This window comes from Musca autumnalis, unplaced genomic scaffold (genome assembly GCF_047663935.1).
Source record: "Musca autumnalis isolate F117 unplaced genomic scaffold, ASM4766393v1 scaffold_2, whole genome shotgun sequence".
Classification (NCBI taxonomy): Eukaryota; Metazoa; Arthropoda; class Insecta; order Diptera; family Muscidae; genus Musca; species Musca autumnalis.
This window is the reverse complement of record NW_027411755.1, coordinates 252,671,714-252,686,750: the sequence shown is the minus strand read 5'-3', so window position 1 is coordinate 252,686,750 and position 15,037 is coordinate 252,671,714. Positions and strand designations below refer to the sequence as shown.

Below are 15,037 nucleotides of genomic sequence, written 5' to 3'. Positions count from 1 at the left end.
TTGTGGTTCTATACTATACAAATTAAATATTTTTGGATACAATGAAATGTTGTTGGACGTGGCAAAAAATATTGGCCTTAAAAGATAATTTGTGTGGAAGCTGTGGCTATATTTATGTTAAAAAATGGGTAAAAATGGGTTGAAGCCACCATGTCTTTTTTTGTTTTCTCTCGATTTGTGAGTAAACCACACTTCCTTCGATTTTCCTGTCAAAGTAAAAGTAGAAGCAAACTAAATAAGGATCATCTCACTAATGTATAACTTTTCAAAATTTGAACTGCTTCTACCATTAAATGATGCTGACATTTTGAAGCCAGTTTTACAGTGTTTTTTGACATTTTCTTCTAATTTCATTCCGCAAACAGGTTTTACAAAAAATCGTATATAGGATTGTAGAACTCGCGATTCTGAGTTATTTAATATATGTGTCGTGAATGTAGTCTACACAGCTTCATAGAAATCTGCATCCAAATACGGAAATTTTGTGTGCACATTTTTCTAAAAATCATATTTTTCGGGCCTAATATTTACAATTGTCATTCGATTTCCTCGTACTTGATTGCACATTTTAGTTTTTTACGTTCCGGATCTAATAAATCATTCCCCGTGAAAATCCATCCACTAAAACGCGAGTTACAAGAAAGTCCAAAGTAGAAATATCACCTAAAATTGTTTTTGGAAATAACGCGTATTTTATCGAGTTTTCTGCGGTTCGTTTCCACTGCAATGAAACAACTAATACAGCATCGTCGTTTTAGCGGAAACAGAGTTTTGAAAACTTCAGTGATAAAGGAGCTACATTCATTTTATCCCAAAAAATAGCGTGTGATGCTACATCCACGGTTCTTAATTGATCGCCTTGAAATAGATATATATCTATGTAGATTTTCATGGTGGACATTGAAATCGGATGCGGACAAAAATTGTATGCACTTTGCGCAAATTAGCGATATTTTATAGGTATTTTAATGCTAAGATGCAGCTGATGCTACATCTTAGCCTCCAATTTAAATTTCGAAAAATATATACAAATTACAAGATATGGTCTTGCTGTACATGAAAATCACATGCGGACAAAATGATTTTGATAATTACGCGATTTACACGTATTTTCAAATGCATATAAATACAAATGGGTTATTTGACCTCTATTTCCATTTCAGAAGCTTTGACATATATCCTCATTAACCCAATTAGCTTCCCTAATGGGAAACCTTTAATATGAATGTCAATAAAGCAAAAAACGTCTATTTTATTGGGAGATTTAAGCAAAATGAAGGAAGTATTCCTGTAAATTTTTACAATATTTTCTACTACATAGTGCATGTGAAAAAAATATTTTTTTCAAACAAAAAATTATTTGTTGACCAAAATATGTGCTTGTTTTGGCTGTAACATCCAAACTATAACACCAATCTGTATGATTGCAGTCTCATTTGATACGCCGTGAAGTTTGGATCCACAACAATTTTTTATGTAATTATATGACCACTAAATGGGCTTTAATTTTGAAAAAAGTAGACTTATATTCAATAATTTAGCAATTTTATGTACATTCCGCGAATTCTGTGTAACATTTTGCAGATATTATAAAATCTACTCGCTGAAGTCACTTCGAGAGAACTTTTTTGTAACAATTGTGCTCATTAAAATAATTAGCGTTTTTATAATATTTTCTTTCTTAAAAAGGGAAATAAAAGCGCCATAACTGTTGTCCGCAACAACCAAAAATTGGCTCGCGACCAGATTCGTACTGGGAATCTTTTTCTTAACCTACATATCAAAAATCTTTGATGTAGAGCGAAAAAAAATTATCCTTTTTTTCTGAAATGGAATATGAAATAATTGACAATATTCCTGATATATACCTTGGATTGGCGCCAGAATTTCATTTTTAAAGAATTCAGTGTTTTCCTAATTCATAATCAACTTATAAGAAAATCCACGATAGGAAACCATTGGATTGGACACCAAAATATACTTAGGGAAATAACTACAATTGGTTTCTTTATGACAATAACAACGATTGAATTTCCGAAATTCACCATAGTCTGATACGGCAGCGTGATAAAAGATAAAAACGAAGACACGTGTCTCGGCGTTTTTTTCCTTTATTTATATAACTCCTAAATATACCTGTAAATATAAAAAATACTACTGTATAACGCCATGATATCCGAACGTTCCCTCTGCATAAATCAATTCTCTACTAATCCCATTTTCCTTCCATAAATTGCTCAATATAATTGGAGTAGAAAATTGAAGCCGTGATTTTGAACTTTTGTGAAGTAGGAAACAAAGAAAAGGTCCTCATCATTCCATGTAAACAACAAAATTAAATGTTAAGATATTCCTAAGGGTTTCCGATTGTACACTCTTTCTTTTGGTCTTACCGAAGTGATATCACTGAATTACATAACATTCACTGTAGTTGTGAGTTATTTGATAAATGATACACCCTAAAATATATGCGATAAATAATATATCCATTGTTTTGAACATATATTAACTCTGATATATTGTCAAAAAACAATGGACATTGGGCTAGAAGTCTTAAGTCATTTTAATTAAAGTATAGTAATGAACATTATTTCATCAGTAATATAAATCTAAAATAAGGTTTACGTCTTTGCTAAATAAGAAATTTTCGCTAACATGAACTTTAAAAATTTTGGTCAATAAAACAACGTATTTATGCCCAAATGTCACCATACATAATATATAATTTTACCTCTTTTATAAATATCGTTTATAACGACTATCGCTTATAGCGTCCGATTTTGGCCGGTCCCTTGAACGACGTTATTAGTGATTTCGACTGTATTTTGAATTTTACCAGTCAAAAGCTTATACACAGGGGTAGTGGTGTAGGGTATCAGATAGTCGGCCCGACCCGACTATAGCCTTGGCTCACTTGTTTATAATTGTTTAATTATATTTTTTATCATTAACATTTTTCTATTTGTACTTCTATATACTTTTTTATTATTATCTCTTTATTATTATTTATAAATTTTTTAATTTTGTTATTATTAATATTTTTCTAATTTTTTTATTATTGCTTTTGTTTTATTTTTTTACTATTATTTTTATATTATTACTTTTTTATCATTATTATTTTATTATTATTTTTAATTATTATTTATTATTTTCTCACTATTATTATTATTTTTTTATCATTATTAAATTAAAGCACGCTTTATTACTTTCTCTTTATTTTTATTATTTTTTTCTCTTATTTTTTTATTATATATTTGTTATTATTATTTTTTATTATTATAGTTTACTATTATTTTTTATTATTAGCTCTGTTCCAGAACTAAAAAGTTTTTACAATTTTTACCACTTTTACACATTTTGCGTTCCCGTACACAAAATGTACATGAAAACCGTTTACGATTTTTACACCTTTTACGACTTTTACCACTTTATAAAGTACGGGAACAGGCCAATTATTTGTCTATTATTATATTTTTATTATTTTGTTTTTTTTTTTTAAATAGTTATATATCATTATTTTTTATTATTATCTTTTTTATTTATTTTTCTTATTTTTTTTTTTTGTTTTTTTTATTATTATTTTATTATTCTTTTTTTAATATTAATATTTTATTATTTTTTATTATTACTGTTTTTTTTTTGTTCAAAATAATTATTTTTATTATATTTTTTTATTTTTTCATTATATTTTTCTTACTTTTATTTTCTTATTATTATTACTATTTTTTATAATTATTTTTTGTTTTTTTATTATATTTTATTAGTATTTATTATTACTATTTTTTATTATTTTTCTTTTAATATAAATATTTTATTATTTTTTACAATTATGTTTTATTATTATTTTTCTATTATTATTATATTATTATTTTTTTTTTTCAAAATAGTTATTTATTATTATATTCTATTGTGATATTTTTTATTTATTATTATTATTATTTTTGGGCTATTTTTATTCATTTATTTATTTATTTATTTTCTTTTTTATTATTTTTATTTATATATATTTTTTATGATATTTCATTATCATTATATTTTATTATTTCATTGTTACCATGTTTAATATTTTTGTTATTATTATCATTATTTGTTTCTTATTATAATACATTATTATTAATTTTTTTGTACTATATTTTTGTGTGTTTGTATTATTATCATTTTATTATTATTCTTTGATATTATTACTTTATGTATTTATTATTATTTTACTATAATTATTTATTATTATTTTTACCATTATTTATTATTATTTTTCTATTAATCTTTTTTACTGTTATTTTATTCTCTTTCTTGTTTTTTTCATTTTCTTATTTTTATTGTCTTTCTTATTGTCCCGTATGGGATGCTGTGGAACAATGTTTTTTTATTATTATTTTATTCTCTTTTTTTATTATTTTTATTTATATATTTACTTATTTTTTGTTACTATTTCATTATTATTATATTTTATAATTTTTTGTTATAATTTTATAATTTCTTATTATTTATTATATTTTTGTCTTATTATTTTTATTATTTCATTATTTTTATATTTTATTATAATTTTTGTATACTATTATTTTGTATTACTATTTTATTATTGTTCTTATTATCATTTATTTTTTATTTATTTGCTGTTTGTAGTTTTTGGAACCGCTCTTGACCCTGTGGGCTAGGTTCTCATTTATAAAATAAATTGAAACTGAAATAAATCATTTTTGTTATTTATTTTTGTTATTATTTTTTTGTATTGCTTTTTATTATTTATGCATTTTTTACTTTATTTCTATTAAATATTTTTTATTATTCATTTTGCTTTATGTCTGGAGTATTTTATAATATATTTATTTGTTTTTAATTTTTTACAATTTTGAAGTCAGTATTGATAGGACAAGACCCCTCAACATTCTTAACACCGCAAAATTCAAACTTCGTGTCAACCATTTTAGTGAATTTAAAAATTCTTTCCCATTTATTTGGGTGTTAAGGCATGTTTGATTTAGAGCGTTATAACGACACATTGCTTCCTTTGCAAATGTGTGTAAACATTTGAATAGCCTCAATAGTGGACATAATTGTTTAAGCCAAACTGACTTTCAGTTAACCCCTGTTATATTGGTTTGCCTTATAATTTTAGGGATGAACGAACATACGCACAACACAACAACAACAAAAACACTTTTTCGACGAAAAAACTTTTCGCTTTTACTTACCCCTTTACCCAGACCCAATGGTTGTATGCTCAAATAGCCAACGGGTAACGAGCCAGCTACCGGTATTACTTGTTCATCCAAATTGATTTTGCCTTTTTGCAGCAACGGTAGCCAAGCATAGCCAATGGGTGTTTCAAATGATGCTGCAGCATCGCGTTTCTTGCCCAAATTACACGAAACATGATAGAAGGAAAATAATAAATGATGTTCGGGAAAGATGCCTAAGGGTAAACGTAGTTTGAGCTCCTCATACCATGTTGGTGTGGTATTGTGATGCAATACCGGGCAGGCTATGTGTGAGACAAGGAAATCATGACCAGGACGGCCATAGATACACTAAAAACAACAAAACGGGAGTGGGGAAATTGTTAATCACTAGAATCATACATTAAAAGTGGGTTATATGTACACTTACCTTCAAAGGCCTGGCATTCTCCTTGTCGGAATCTCTTAATTCTACCACAACAGTTATGTTGCGGGCCCTTGAAAACAATTTTTGACTATCAAATTGCAAAGACAAAGGGTAGACAAATAAATGATTACAAAATGTTGTAAATGGATGACAATCCCTTTCACAAGAGCTTTGGAATTCGGTTATCTCCAAACTGGCCACTTTGGAAGACGCTGTAGAGTTATGTGCCAAAGGAACTAAGGATTTAGTAAATGAAACTAGAATGGACACAGACAAAGAAACACATGTTTTATAAACCATAATGTTAGTCAATACATATGAACATTGATACTTACATGGAACTTTTTCCACTTCTTCTATGGTTAGGCGTAGCTGACCTGGTATAATAGTCAACTTGCTTAGCTTTTCTGGTTTACGATAATCCGCCAAGAATTTCAGCAATTCTTCATCTTTCAATTTGTTCACTTCTTGACGATATAAAATATTAAATTCAAATTCATTTTTCTCAGTATCCAAGTCATGGCTATAGGGCCGGAAAAGAGGTTTTGCCGCCCAAGCAAATGGTTGCCTATAATGACCAATATTCTGGGCATAGTTACGTATAGTTTTATGTAACTTTTGGGCAGTTTTTGGATCACGATTTGCCTTGAGATAAGGTTCCACAGCCTGTACAATATTACCCTGTAATATTTTCTCAATTTTCAATACTAAAAATATATCCGGATGTGGGGCAGTAACAGAGAATATACCCTGCCGTAACTGGGCAAATTGTTCTTTTGTGCATTTTTGCAAATCCCCAGAAAGATTTTCTATTAGCGTAGAAAAGGCCTGGGATGTTTGCCTTGTGCGTTCATCGTTTTGTGTCTCTTTACGTGGTATATTGGAATTGGCCACCGATTCGGGAACCGGGGTGTTTGGTAGCATATCACGTACATGCTCATCGTTAATGTTAAAATAAAAGGATTCGGTTAGTTTGCGTCCTGCGCGTACATCATATAGGGCCAGACTAGTTATATAGGGTTCTACTTGGCACAAATGATCACCGTCGGCTGAGAATTGGCTATCTGTGGGGCACTGGAGGCGAAATTTCAAACTACGACAGCTAATTAAAAGACGTTTGCCAAATTGTTCACGATATTGTTCAACATTATCGTTGGGAGTGGTTTTGGCAGTTGACTGATAATTGGCAAATAAACGGCGACGATGTTCACGTCTTGCCTGGGCAATGGAAATGTCTGTTTCACGGCCATATTTAATGAGTTGTGGATTCATCGATTGATCCAAACCTTTGAGAGTGCCAAACATCACCGAGTTATTGCTGCTGGTGGTACTGCAATTGCTCGATGGTGGCTGTGAGGAGGGTTGAGGCGTTGTTCTCTCCAAAGAGGCATTACGTTTATCTTCTTGGATTTTATTTTGCTGCAATACTGAGGAAAGTTTGCTGAGCCAATCTTTTAGATCTTCTTCATTTTCAGCAGCCAGCGTAAAGGATTTATGACCAGCTGTCATGCGCAATTCAAAACAAAAGCGACCTCTTTTGGGATTCTATGAGAACAAAATTTATGGCATTTAGTATTGCAGGGTAATTTTGAAAGATTTCGATTTGTTTGACTTACCTGTACCACTTCAGTACAAAAATCCATGACTATGGTGGCTTTGGCTTCACATTGTTTTTCATCTTTGTGCAGTTCTAAAATGTAGGTTCCATCAACTTCTTGTCGCAAGTAGCAGTATCTGAAAAAGAAGAAGGGAAAAAACTGTTAATAATGTATTTTTAGGGTATTTTGGAGGACTATCCGACCTCTAAGAGGTAATTTTTCATTGGCTCTGAGACTTATAAGAGTGGATTTTTAAAATTTTTTTATTCAGGGACTTTGAGATATTTAAATGCGAACTTTGAAACTTAAGACTGATTTCTTAAAAATATATTTTCACACTTTGTGGATATATATGGGTTTTTAAAAATATTTTTCAGATTTCGGGATTTTTAAAAATATTTTTTCAGACTTCGTAGATTTTTAAAAATTCTTTCCCTTTGTGGACTTTTTAAAATATTTTTTAAACAACGTGGATTTTTAAAAATATTAGTTCAGGCTTCGTTCATTTAAAAAAAAAAATATTTTTTTAGACTTCGTGAATTTTTTAACAATTTTTTTTTTAGACAACGTGGATTTTTAAAAATATTAGTTCAGGCTTCGTTTATCTTAAAAAATATTTTTTTAGACTTCGTGGATTTTTAAAAATATTAGTTCATTGATTTAAAAAAAAATCAGACGTCGTGGATTTTTAAAAATATTTTTTCAGATTTAGTGGATTTTTAAAAATATTTTTTCAAACTTTACATTTAAAAATATTTTTGTCAGACTTCGTGGATTTTTAAAAATATTTTTTTAGACTTCGTGGATTTTTAAAAATATTTTTTTAGACTTCGTGGATTTTTAAAAATATTTTTTTAGACTTCATGTATTTATAAATATATTTTTTTAGACTTCGTGGATTTTTAAAAATATTTTTTTAGACTTCGTGGATTTTTAAAAATATTTTTTTAGACTTCTTGGATTTTTAAAAACATTTTTTTAGACTTCGTGGATTTTTAAAAATATTTTTTAGACTTCGTGTATTTTTAAAAATATTTTTTTTCAGACTTCGTGGATTTTTACAAATATTTTTTTCAGACTTCGTGGATTTTTAAAAAATTTTTTTCAGACTTCGTGGATTTTTACAAATTTTTTTTCAGACTTCGTGGATTTTTACAAATATTTTTTTCAGACTTTGTGGATTTTTACAAATATTTTTTTCAGACTTCGTGGATTTTTACAAATATTTTTTCAGACTTATATTTTTTTCTTTTTTTATATTTTTTTCAAGAACCACCAGACCTCGTGGATTTTTAAAAATATTTTTTCAAGAACCACCAGACCTCGTGGAATTTTTACAATATTTTTTCAAGAACCATCAGACCTCGTGGATTTTTAAAAATATTTTTCCAAGAACCACCAGACCTCGTGGATTTTTAAAAATATTTTTTCAATGAACACCGGACCTCGTGGATTTTTAAAAATATTTTTGCAATAACCACCAGACCTCATGGATTTTTAAAAATATTTTTCAATAACCACCAGACCTCGTGGATTTTTAAAAATATTTTTTCAAGGACTACCATAACTCGTGGATTTTTAAAAATATTTTTTCAAGGACTACCATAACTCGTGGATTTTTAAAAATATTTTTTCAATGATCACCAGACCTCGTGGATTTTTAAAAATATTTTTTCAATGATCACCAGACATCGTGGATTTTTAAAAATATTTTTTCAATGATCACCAGACCTCGTGGATTTTTAAAAATATTTTTTCAATGATCACCAGACCTCGTGGATTTTTAAAAATATTTTTTCCAAGAACCACCAGACCTCGTGCATTTTTAAAAAATATTTTTTTCAAGAACCACCAGACTTCGTGGATTTTTAAAAATATTTTTTCAAGAACCACCAGACCTCGTGCATTTTTAAAAAATATTTTTTCAAGAACCACCAGACCTCGTGGATTTTTAAAAATATTTTTTCCAAGAACCACCAGTCCTCGTGGATTTTTAAAAAAAAAATTTCCAAGAACCACCAGACCTCGTGGATTTTTAAAAATATTTTTTTCCAAGAACCACCAGACCTCGTGGATTTTTAAAAATATTTTTTCCAAGAACCATCAGACCTCGTGGATTTTTAAAAATATTTTTTCGAAGAACCGCCAGACCTCGTGGATTTTTAAAAATATTTTTTCCAAGAACCACCAGACCTCGTGGATTTTTAAAAACATTTTTTCCAAGAACCACCAGACCTCGCGGATTTTTAAAAATATTTTTTCCAAGAACCACCAGACCTCGTGGATTTTTAAAAATATTTTTTCCAAGAGCCACCAGACCTCGTGGATTTTTAGAAATATTTTTTCCAAGAACCACCAGACCTCGCGGATTTTTAAAAATATTTTTTCCAAGAACCACCAGACCTCGTGGATTTTTAAAAATATTTTTTCCAAGAACCACCAGACCTCGCGGATTTTTAAAAATATTTTTTCCAAGAACCACCAGACCTCGTGGATTTTTAAAAATATTTTTTCCAAGAACCACCAGACCTCGTGGATTTTTAAAAATATTTTTTCCAAGAACCACCAGACCTCGTGGATTTTTAAAAATATTTTTTCAAAGAACCACCAGACCTCGCGGATTTTTAAAAATATTTTTTCCAAGAACCACCAGACCTCGTGGATTTTTAAAAATATTTTTTCCAAGAACCACCAGACCTCGTGGATTTTTAAAAATATTTTTTCCAAGAACCACCAGACCTCGTGGATTTTTAAAAATATTTTTTCCAAGAACCACCAGACCTCGTGGATTTTTAAAAATATTTTTTCAAAGAACCACCAGACCTCGTGGATTTTTACAAATATTTTTTTCAAGAACCACCAGACCTCGTAGATTTTTAAAAATATTTTTTCAAGAACCACCCGAGCTCGTGGATTTTTAAAAATATTTTTCAAGAACCACCCGACCTCGTGGATTTTTAAAAATATTTTTTCAATGATCACCAGACCTCGTGGATATTTAAAAATATTTATTAAGGACCAACATGATTTTTCTTGATATTGATCCGTAGTACTTACCTTCTTTTAAATGATTTATTTCCAATATTGGCAAACATGCGATCTGAACCTGAATCGGGTCCCTTTAGTAAATAACCTTGTTTGGTAATGGAATCAGCTTGAGATCGAGACATTTGTTCATCAATGCGATCTTGATCGGCATCTATTTCATAGACTTCTTCTCGAAGGATTTCGGGTGGTGTTAACCTGAAAAAATATTACAACAATAATGAATATTAAACCCAATACTGAAGGATTATCAAAATTTCCACTTACTTTGGTAAATCATGACATGTTCCACCATAAGCACTATATTTATAGTGGATTATGTGATTCTTGGCCCGGTATGTATATAAGGCCTGCCTTGTAAACCGGGAACATTCCGATTTGGGACCCATAGATGCAGCATTACCATTCAAAGTACTCTCATCCACATCCTCCAAATCATCATCATCTTCTGGTTGGGCTAAATTACTGGATTTCAGTGTTGAACTAGAGGAAGATATTGATCTATTGGCAACACCAGCTGGTGTTGGTGTTGCCTGTGACGACAATGCCGATTCATAAGATTCATGAGAAGATGTGGGTGACTTGATGGAATCTAAAGTTGATGATGAATTTTGTGATGATGATTTACGTGAAATTTGTCCATTTGTGTGTGTGGTAGAGCCGTTGGAAGACGACGTGGTCGATTGATTGCTAATTTGACGTTGTGTACTACGTGGACTACTGGAGGCACTGCTATTTTGGCGTGATACATTGTGTGTACCATTTGTACCACTCGCTCCACCACTGCCACCATGTAGTGGACAAATAATGGCCGCATTTGGAGCTTCAAATATGTCAGTTATTGATTTGGTGTTTGTGCGTAATTTTCGAGGTAAAATGATTTCCTGAAAGGGAGTAAAAAGGAGGTAAAGCATTATTACCGCATAAATAAAGCTTGTACAACTACTTACTGTAACATCATCATTTGGATACATAAGCAGCTCTCTATGGGAATCATTTTGTATTAGTGTTTTATTTTTAGCTATGAAACCTTCAAAGTCAATGGGTTCCACCACCAAGGGTTTGTTCTGCAAAGAAAAATAAAAAATAAAAATAAAAAATGAAATTATTCAGTTTAATGGCACTCATCACGAATATCGCAAGCTCTATTCATCATTTTCAAGGTAAGTAAGAATTAATTAATTAAAATATAAAATTATGTAGAGGCTAGTAGAGACCTTTGACATTTATTGTGGAGCCTGAAAGTAGGCACTAATATTTTAAATAATACATATTCTAGACAATTATATGGGTGGATAGTTTGAAGTCCGGAAAAAATAATTTAAAAATGTACATTTAAAACACACATGGCCCTGGGAAAAATTCGCTGCTACCCTAGCATATGGCCTTCCCTTCACCCTTACCTTCTAGCCATTTGTTTACTTAATTTTTATCTAATAAACTTCATTAAGACAATAATTTTATGCTCAAGTATTTAAGTGCTGTTTGATGCGTTTTTGTTTATAAACACAAAACCCCCACCCCCAGCTCACTTCACTCCCTCCTCCCTAAACATCATTTCCACATTATGCGTTCATTGCCCCCATTCAAATTAGAATATTATTTTAAATGGAAATAGTTTCAAAAAAAGTACTTCATTTTAGATTTATGACTCATTTAGTTAAGAAGTCCAAACATTCTGTATTGGAATGGAAAGGAAATGGGAACGAACGATAATCATTATATTATAAACAACAACACTCGACAAACTAAAATACAGATGCTTTTTATCATCATCTGGTAGCCAAAGACAATCCACAACAAAAACTAAACAAAAATGTTGTAACTAACCTTGACCTGAATTCTCCTACTGTTCTTTCTGTATGTTCTCTTTTGTGTGTGTCGTTTTTACATGCCAAACAGACACTCAGTCAGCCACTTACAAACAGAGACCGACAGACAGAAAGAACACTTTGCCTTTCGCCCCTTTATAATATTACCAATAAAAACGCTCATCTTTTGCCGCCAAACAACAACAAAATTGATGGCAGCAAAATGGAATGGCATGAATGACTTGCCATCCGCGTATCATGCAAAAACCCCATTTCTTTTGTTTATTTCAATTTGGTTTAGTTTTTTTGCTATATTTTTACGATTCGATTTAGAAATTTCTTAGATGAAATCATTATCATTTTATATGCCAACATGAAATGGAGAGCAGCTATTAAGACATTTCAATAGATAATTAACATGGAAATTCATTGGCATTTCAGTTCCTCAAGGACTTGCATGTCTTTCAGCAACAAGGCGATTTATTTGGAAAATGGGAACATTTCATACATTGCGCTCCACTACACCTGTATTTTTGGCAAAAGAAAACAAATTAAACTGAGTTCTTTCGTTAAAAACATAAGCGCCCGGAGAGTCCTGAAGAGTACTTTCAATTACGAAAAAGGCAAAATTGAAAATATTTTTTCAGACTTCGTGCATTTTTAAAAATTATTTTTCAGACTTCGTGGATTTTTAAAAATAATTTTTTTGACTTCGTGGATTTTTAAAAGTATTTTTCAGACGTCGTGGATTTTTAAAAGTATTTTTTCAGACTTTGTAGATTTTTAAAAGTATTTTTTCAGACTTCGTGGATTTTTAAAAGTATTTTTCCAGACTTCGTAGATTTTTAAAAGTATTTTTTCAGACTTCGTGGATTTTTAAGAGTATTTTTTCAGACTTTGTGGATTTTTAAAAGAATTTTTTCAGACTCCGTGGATTTTTAAAAATTATTTATCAGACTTTGTGGATTTTTAAAAGAATTTTTTCAGACTTCGTGGATTTTTAAAAATTCTTTATCAGATTTCGTGGATTTTTAAAAATTCTTTATCAGATTTCGTGGATTTTTAAAAATTCTTTATCAGATTTCGTGGATTTTCAACATATTTTTTCAAACTTCGTGGATTTTCAACATATTTTTTCAGACTTCTGGTATTATTAAAAATTATTTTTTATTTTAAGACTTTGTGATTTTTTTAAATTGTTTACATTTTACGATTTTTTAAATATTTTTTTCAAAACCTCGTGGATTTTTTTTAAATATTTTTCAAGACCTCGTGGGTTTTTAAATATTTTTTCAAAAAACCAACGAGTTTTTTATATTTTTTCAAGATCTCGGGGATTTTTTAAATACTTTTTTAAAACCTCGTGGATTTTTTAAAAATATTTGTTCAAGACTTCGTAGATTTTTAAAAATATTTCTTGAATACCTCGAAGACTTTAAACATATTTGGTCAAGAGCTTGTAGATTTATAAAAATATTTTTTCAAAACCTCGTAGATTTTTAAAAAAATATTTTTTTAAGACCTCCTAGATTTTTTAAAATTACATTTACATTTATTTTTTTAATGTGTTCTTTAAATATCTTTTCAAGACTGAATTTTTTAAAATGTCTTTTCAAGACCTCCTGAATATTTTAAAATATTTTTTCAAAACATGAATTTTTCAGACTTTGTGGATTTTAAAAAGTCTTTTTTCTATTTAGTGGATTATTAATTTTATTTTTCAGACTTCATGGATTCTTGAAGATATTTTTTGAAGACCACTTGGATTTTTAAATATATTTTTCATAACCTCGTAGATTTTTTTTAAATAATATTTTTTCAAGGATCAACAAACCTCGTGGATTTTTAAAATTTTGCTCAAACTATTTTTTAAAATATCATTGTAAGGTATTTTTAAAACTATTTTTTCAAGACCTCGTGGATTTTTTAAATATTTTTTCAAGACCTCGTGGATTTTTTAAATATTTTTTCAAGGCCTCGTGGATTTTTTAAATATTTTTCAAGACCTCGTGGATTTTTTAAATATTTTTTCAAGACCTCGTGGATTTTTTTAATTTTTTTAAAGACCTCGTGGATTTTTTAAATATTTTTCAAGACCTCGTGGAATTTTTTAAATATTTTCTCAAGACCTCGTGGAATTTTTTAAATATTTTTTCAAGACCTCGTGGAATTTTTTTAAATATTTTTTCAAGACCTCGTGGATTTTTTTTAATATATTTTTTAAGACCTCGTGGAATTTTTTAAATATTTTTTTTTCAAGACAAGAAATTTGATAAACCTTCAGTATTGGGTTTAATTTTAATTATTTTTGTAATATTTTTTCAGGTTAACACCACCCAAACCCTTCGTGAAGAAGTCTATGAAGTAGATGCCGATCAAGATCGTATGGATGAACAAATGTCCCGATCTCAATCTGATTCCATTACCAAAAAATATTATTTACTAAAGGGACTCGATCCAGGTTTAGATCGCATGTTTGCCAATATTGGAAATAAATCTTCGGAAAGAAGGATAGTATGGACGAATATTAGTGTTCAAAGATAGTGTCAAAATCCCTCGATGTCTGTTAAAAAATAAATGAAAAACATTCTTAAAAATCCACGAGCCCAGCTGTTGCTAGATGTTTATTGATCCTTGAAAAAATATTCCACGAGGACTTCCGATGCTTGACAAATATTTTGAAGAACCCACGATGTCTGTTAATCCTAAACAATATTTTTAAAACCCCCACAAGGTCTGTCTGGTGTCCTTGAAAAATATTTTTAAGAGTTCTTGGACAAATAAACGGGGTCAGGTGCTCCTTGACAACATTTTTTAAAAAATCACTGAAAAAAAAATTGAAAAAATCCAGAGATCTGCTGGTTTTGGAAAAGTATTTAAAAAATCCTGAAAAAGTATTTAAAAAATCCTGCAAAAGTATTTAAAAAATCCAAGTCCACTTGGTTTGGAAAGTATTTAAAAAATCTAAGTCCACTTGGT

General features: G+C 29.6%; 1 protein-coding gene across 5 annotated transcripts in view; it reads right to left on the bottom strand.

Annotated features, from left to right (window-relative positions):
• Ziz (dedicator of cytokinesis protein Ziz) overlaps positions 1–15,037 on the bottom strand; it is a 117,506-nt gene that overhangs the window by 29,612 nt on the left and 72,857 nt on the right. For all 5 annotated transcript variants that reach the window (XM_073971387.1, XM_073971386.1, XM_073971390.1 and 2 more), the window contains exons 3-9: positions 11,198–11,314; positions 10,515–11,131; positions 10,260–10,445; positions 7,221–7,338; positions 5,940–7,149; positions 5,608–5,861; positions 5,193–5,528 (exon numbers count right to left, since the gene is read on the bottom strand). In XM_073971387.1, coding sequence (XP_073827488.1) covers positions 5,193–5,528; positions 5,608–5,861; positions 5,940–7,149; positions 7,221–7,338; positions 10,260–10,445; positions 10,515–11,131; positions 11,198–11,314 — 2,838 coding nt within the window. The remainder of the gene's footprint in view (positions 1–5,192; positions 5,529–5,607; positions 5,862–5,939; positions 7,150–7,220; positions 7,339–10,259; positions 10,446–10,514; positions 11,132–11,197; positions 11,315–15,037) is intronic.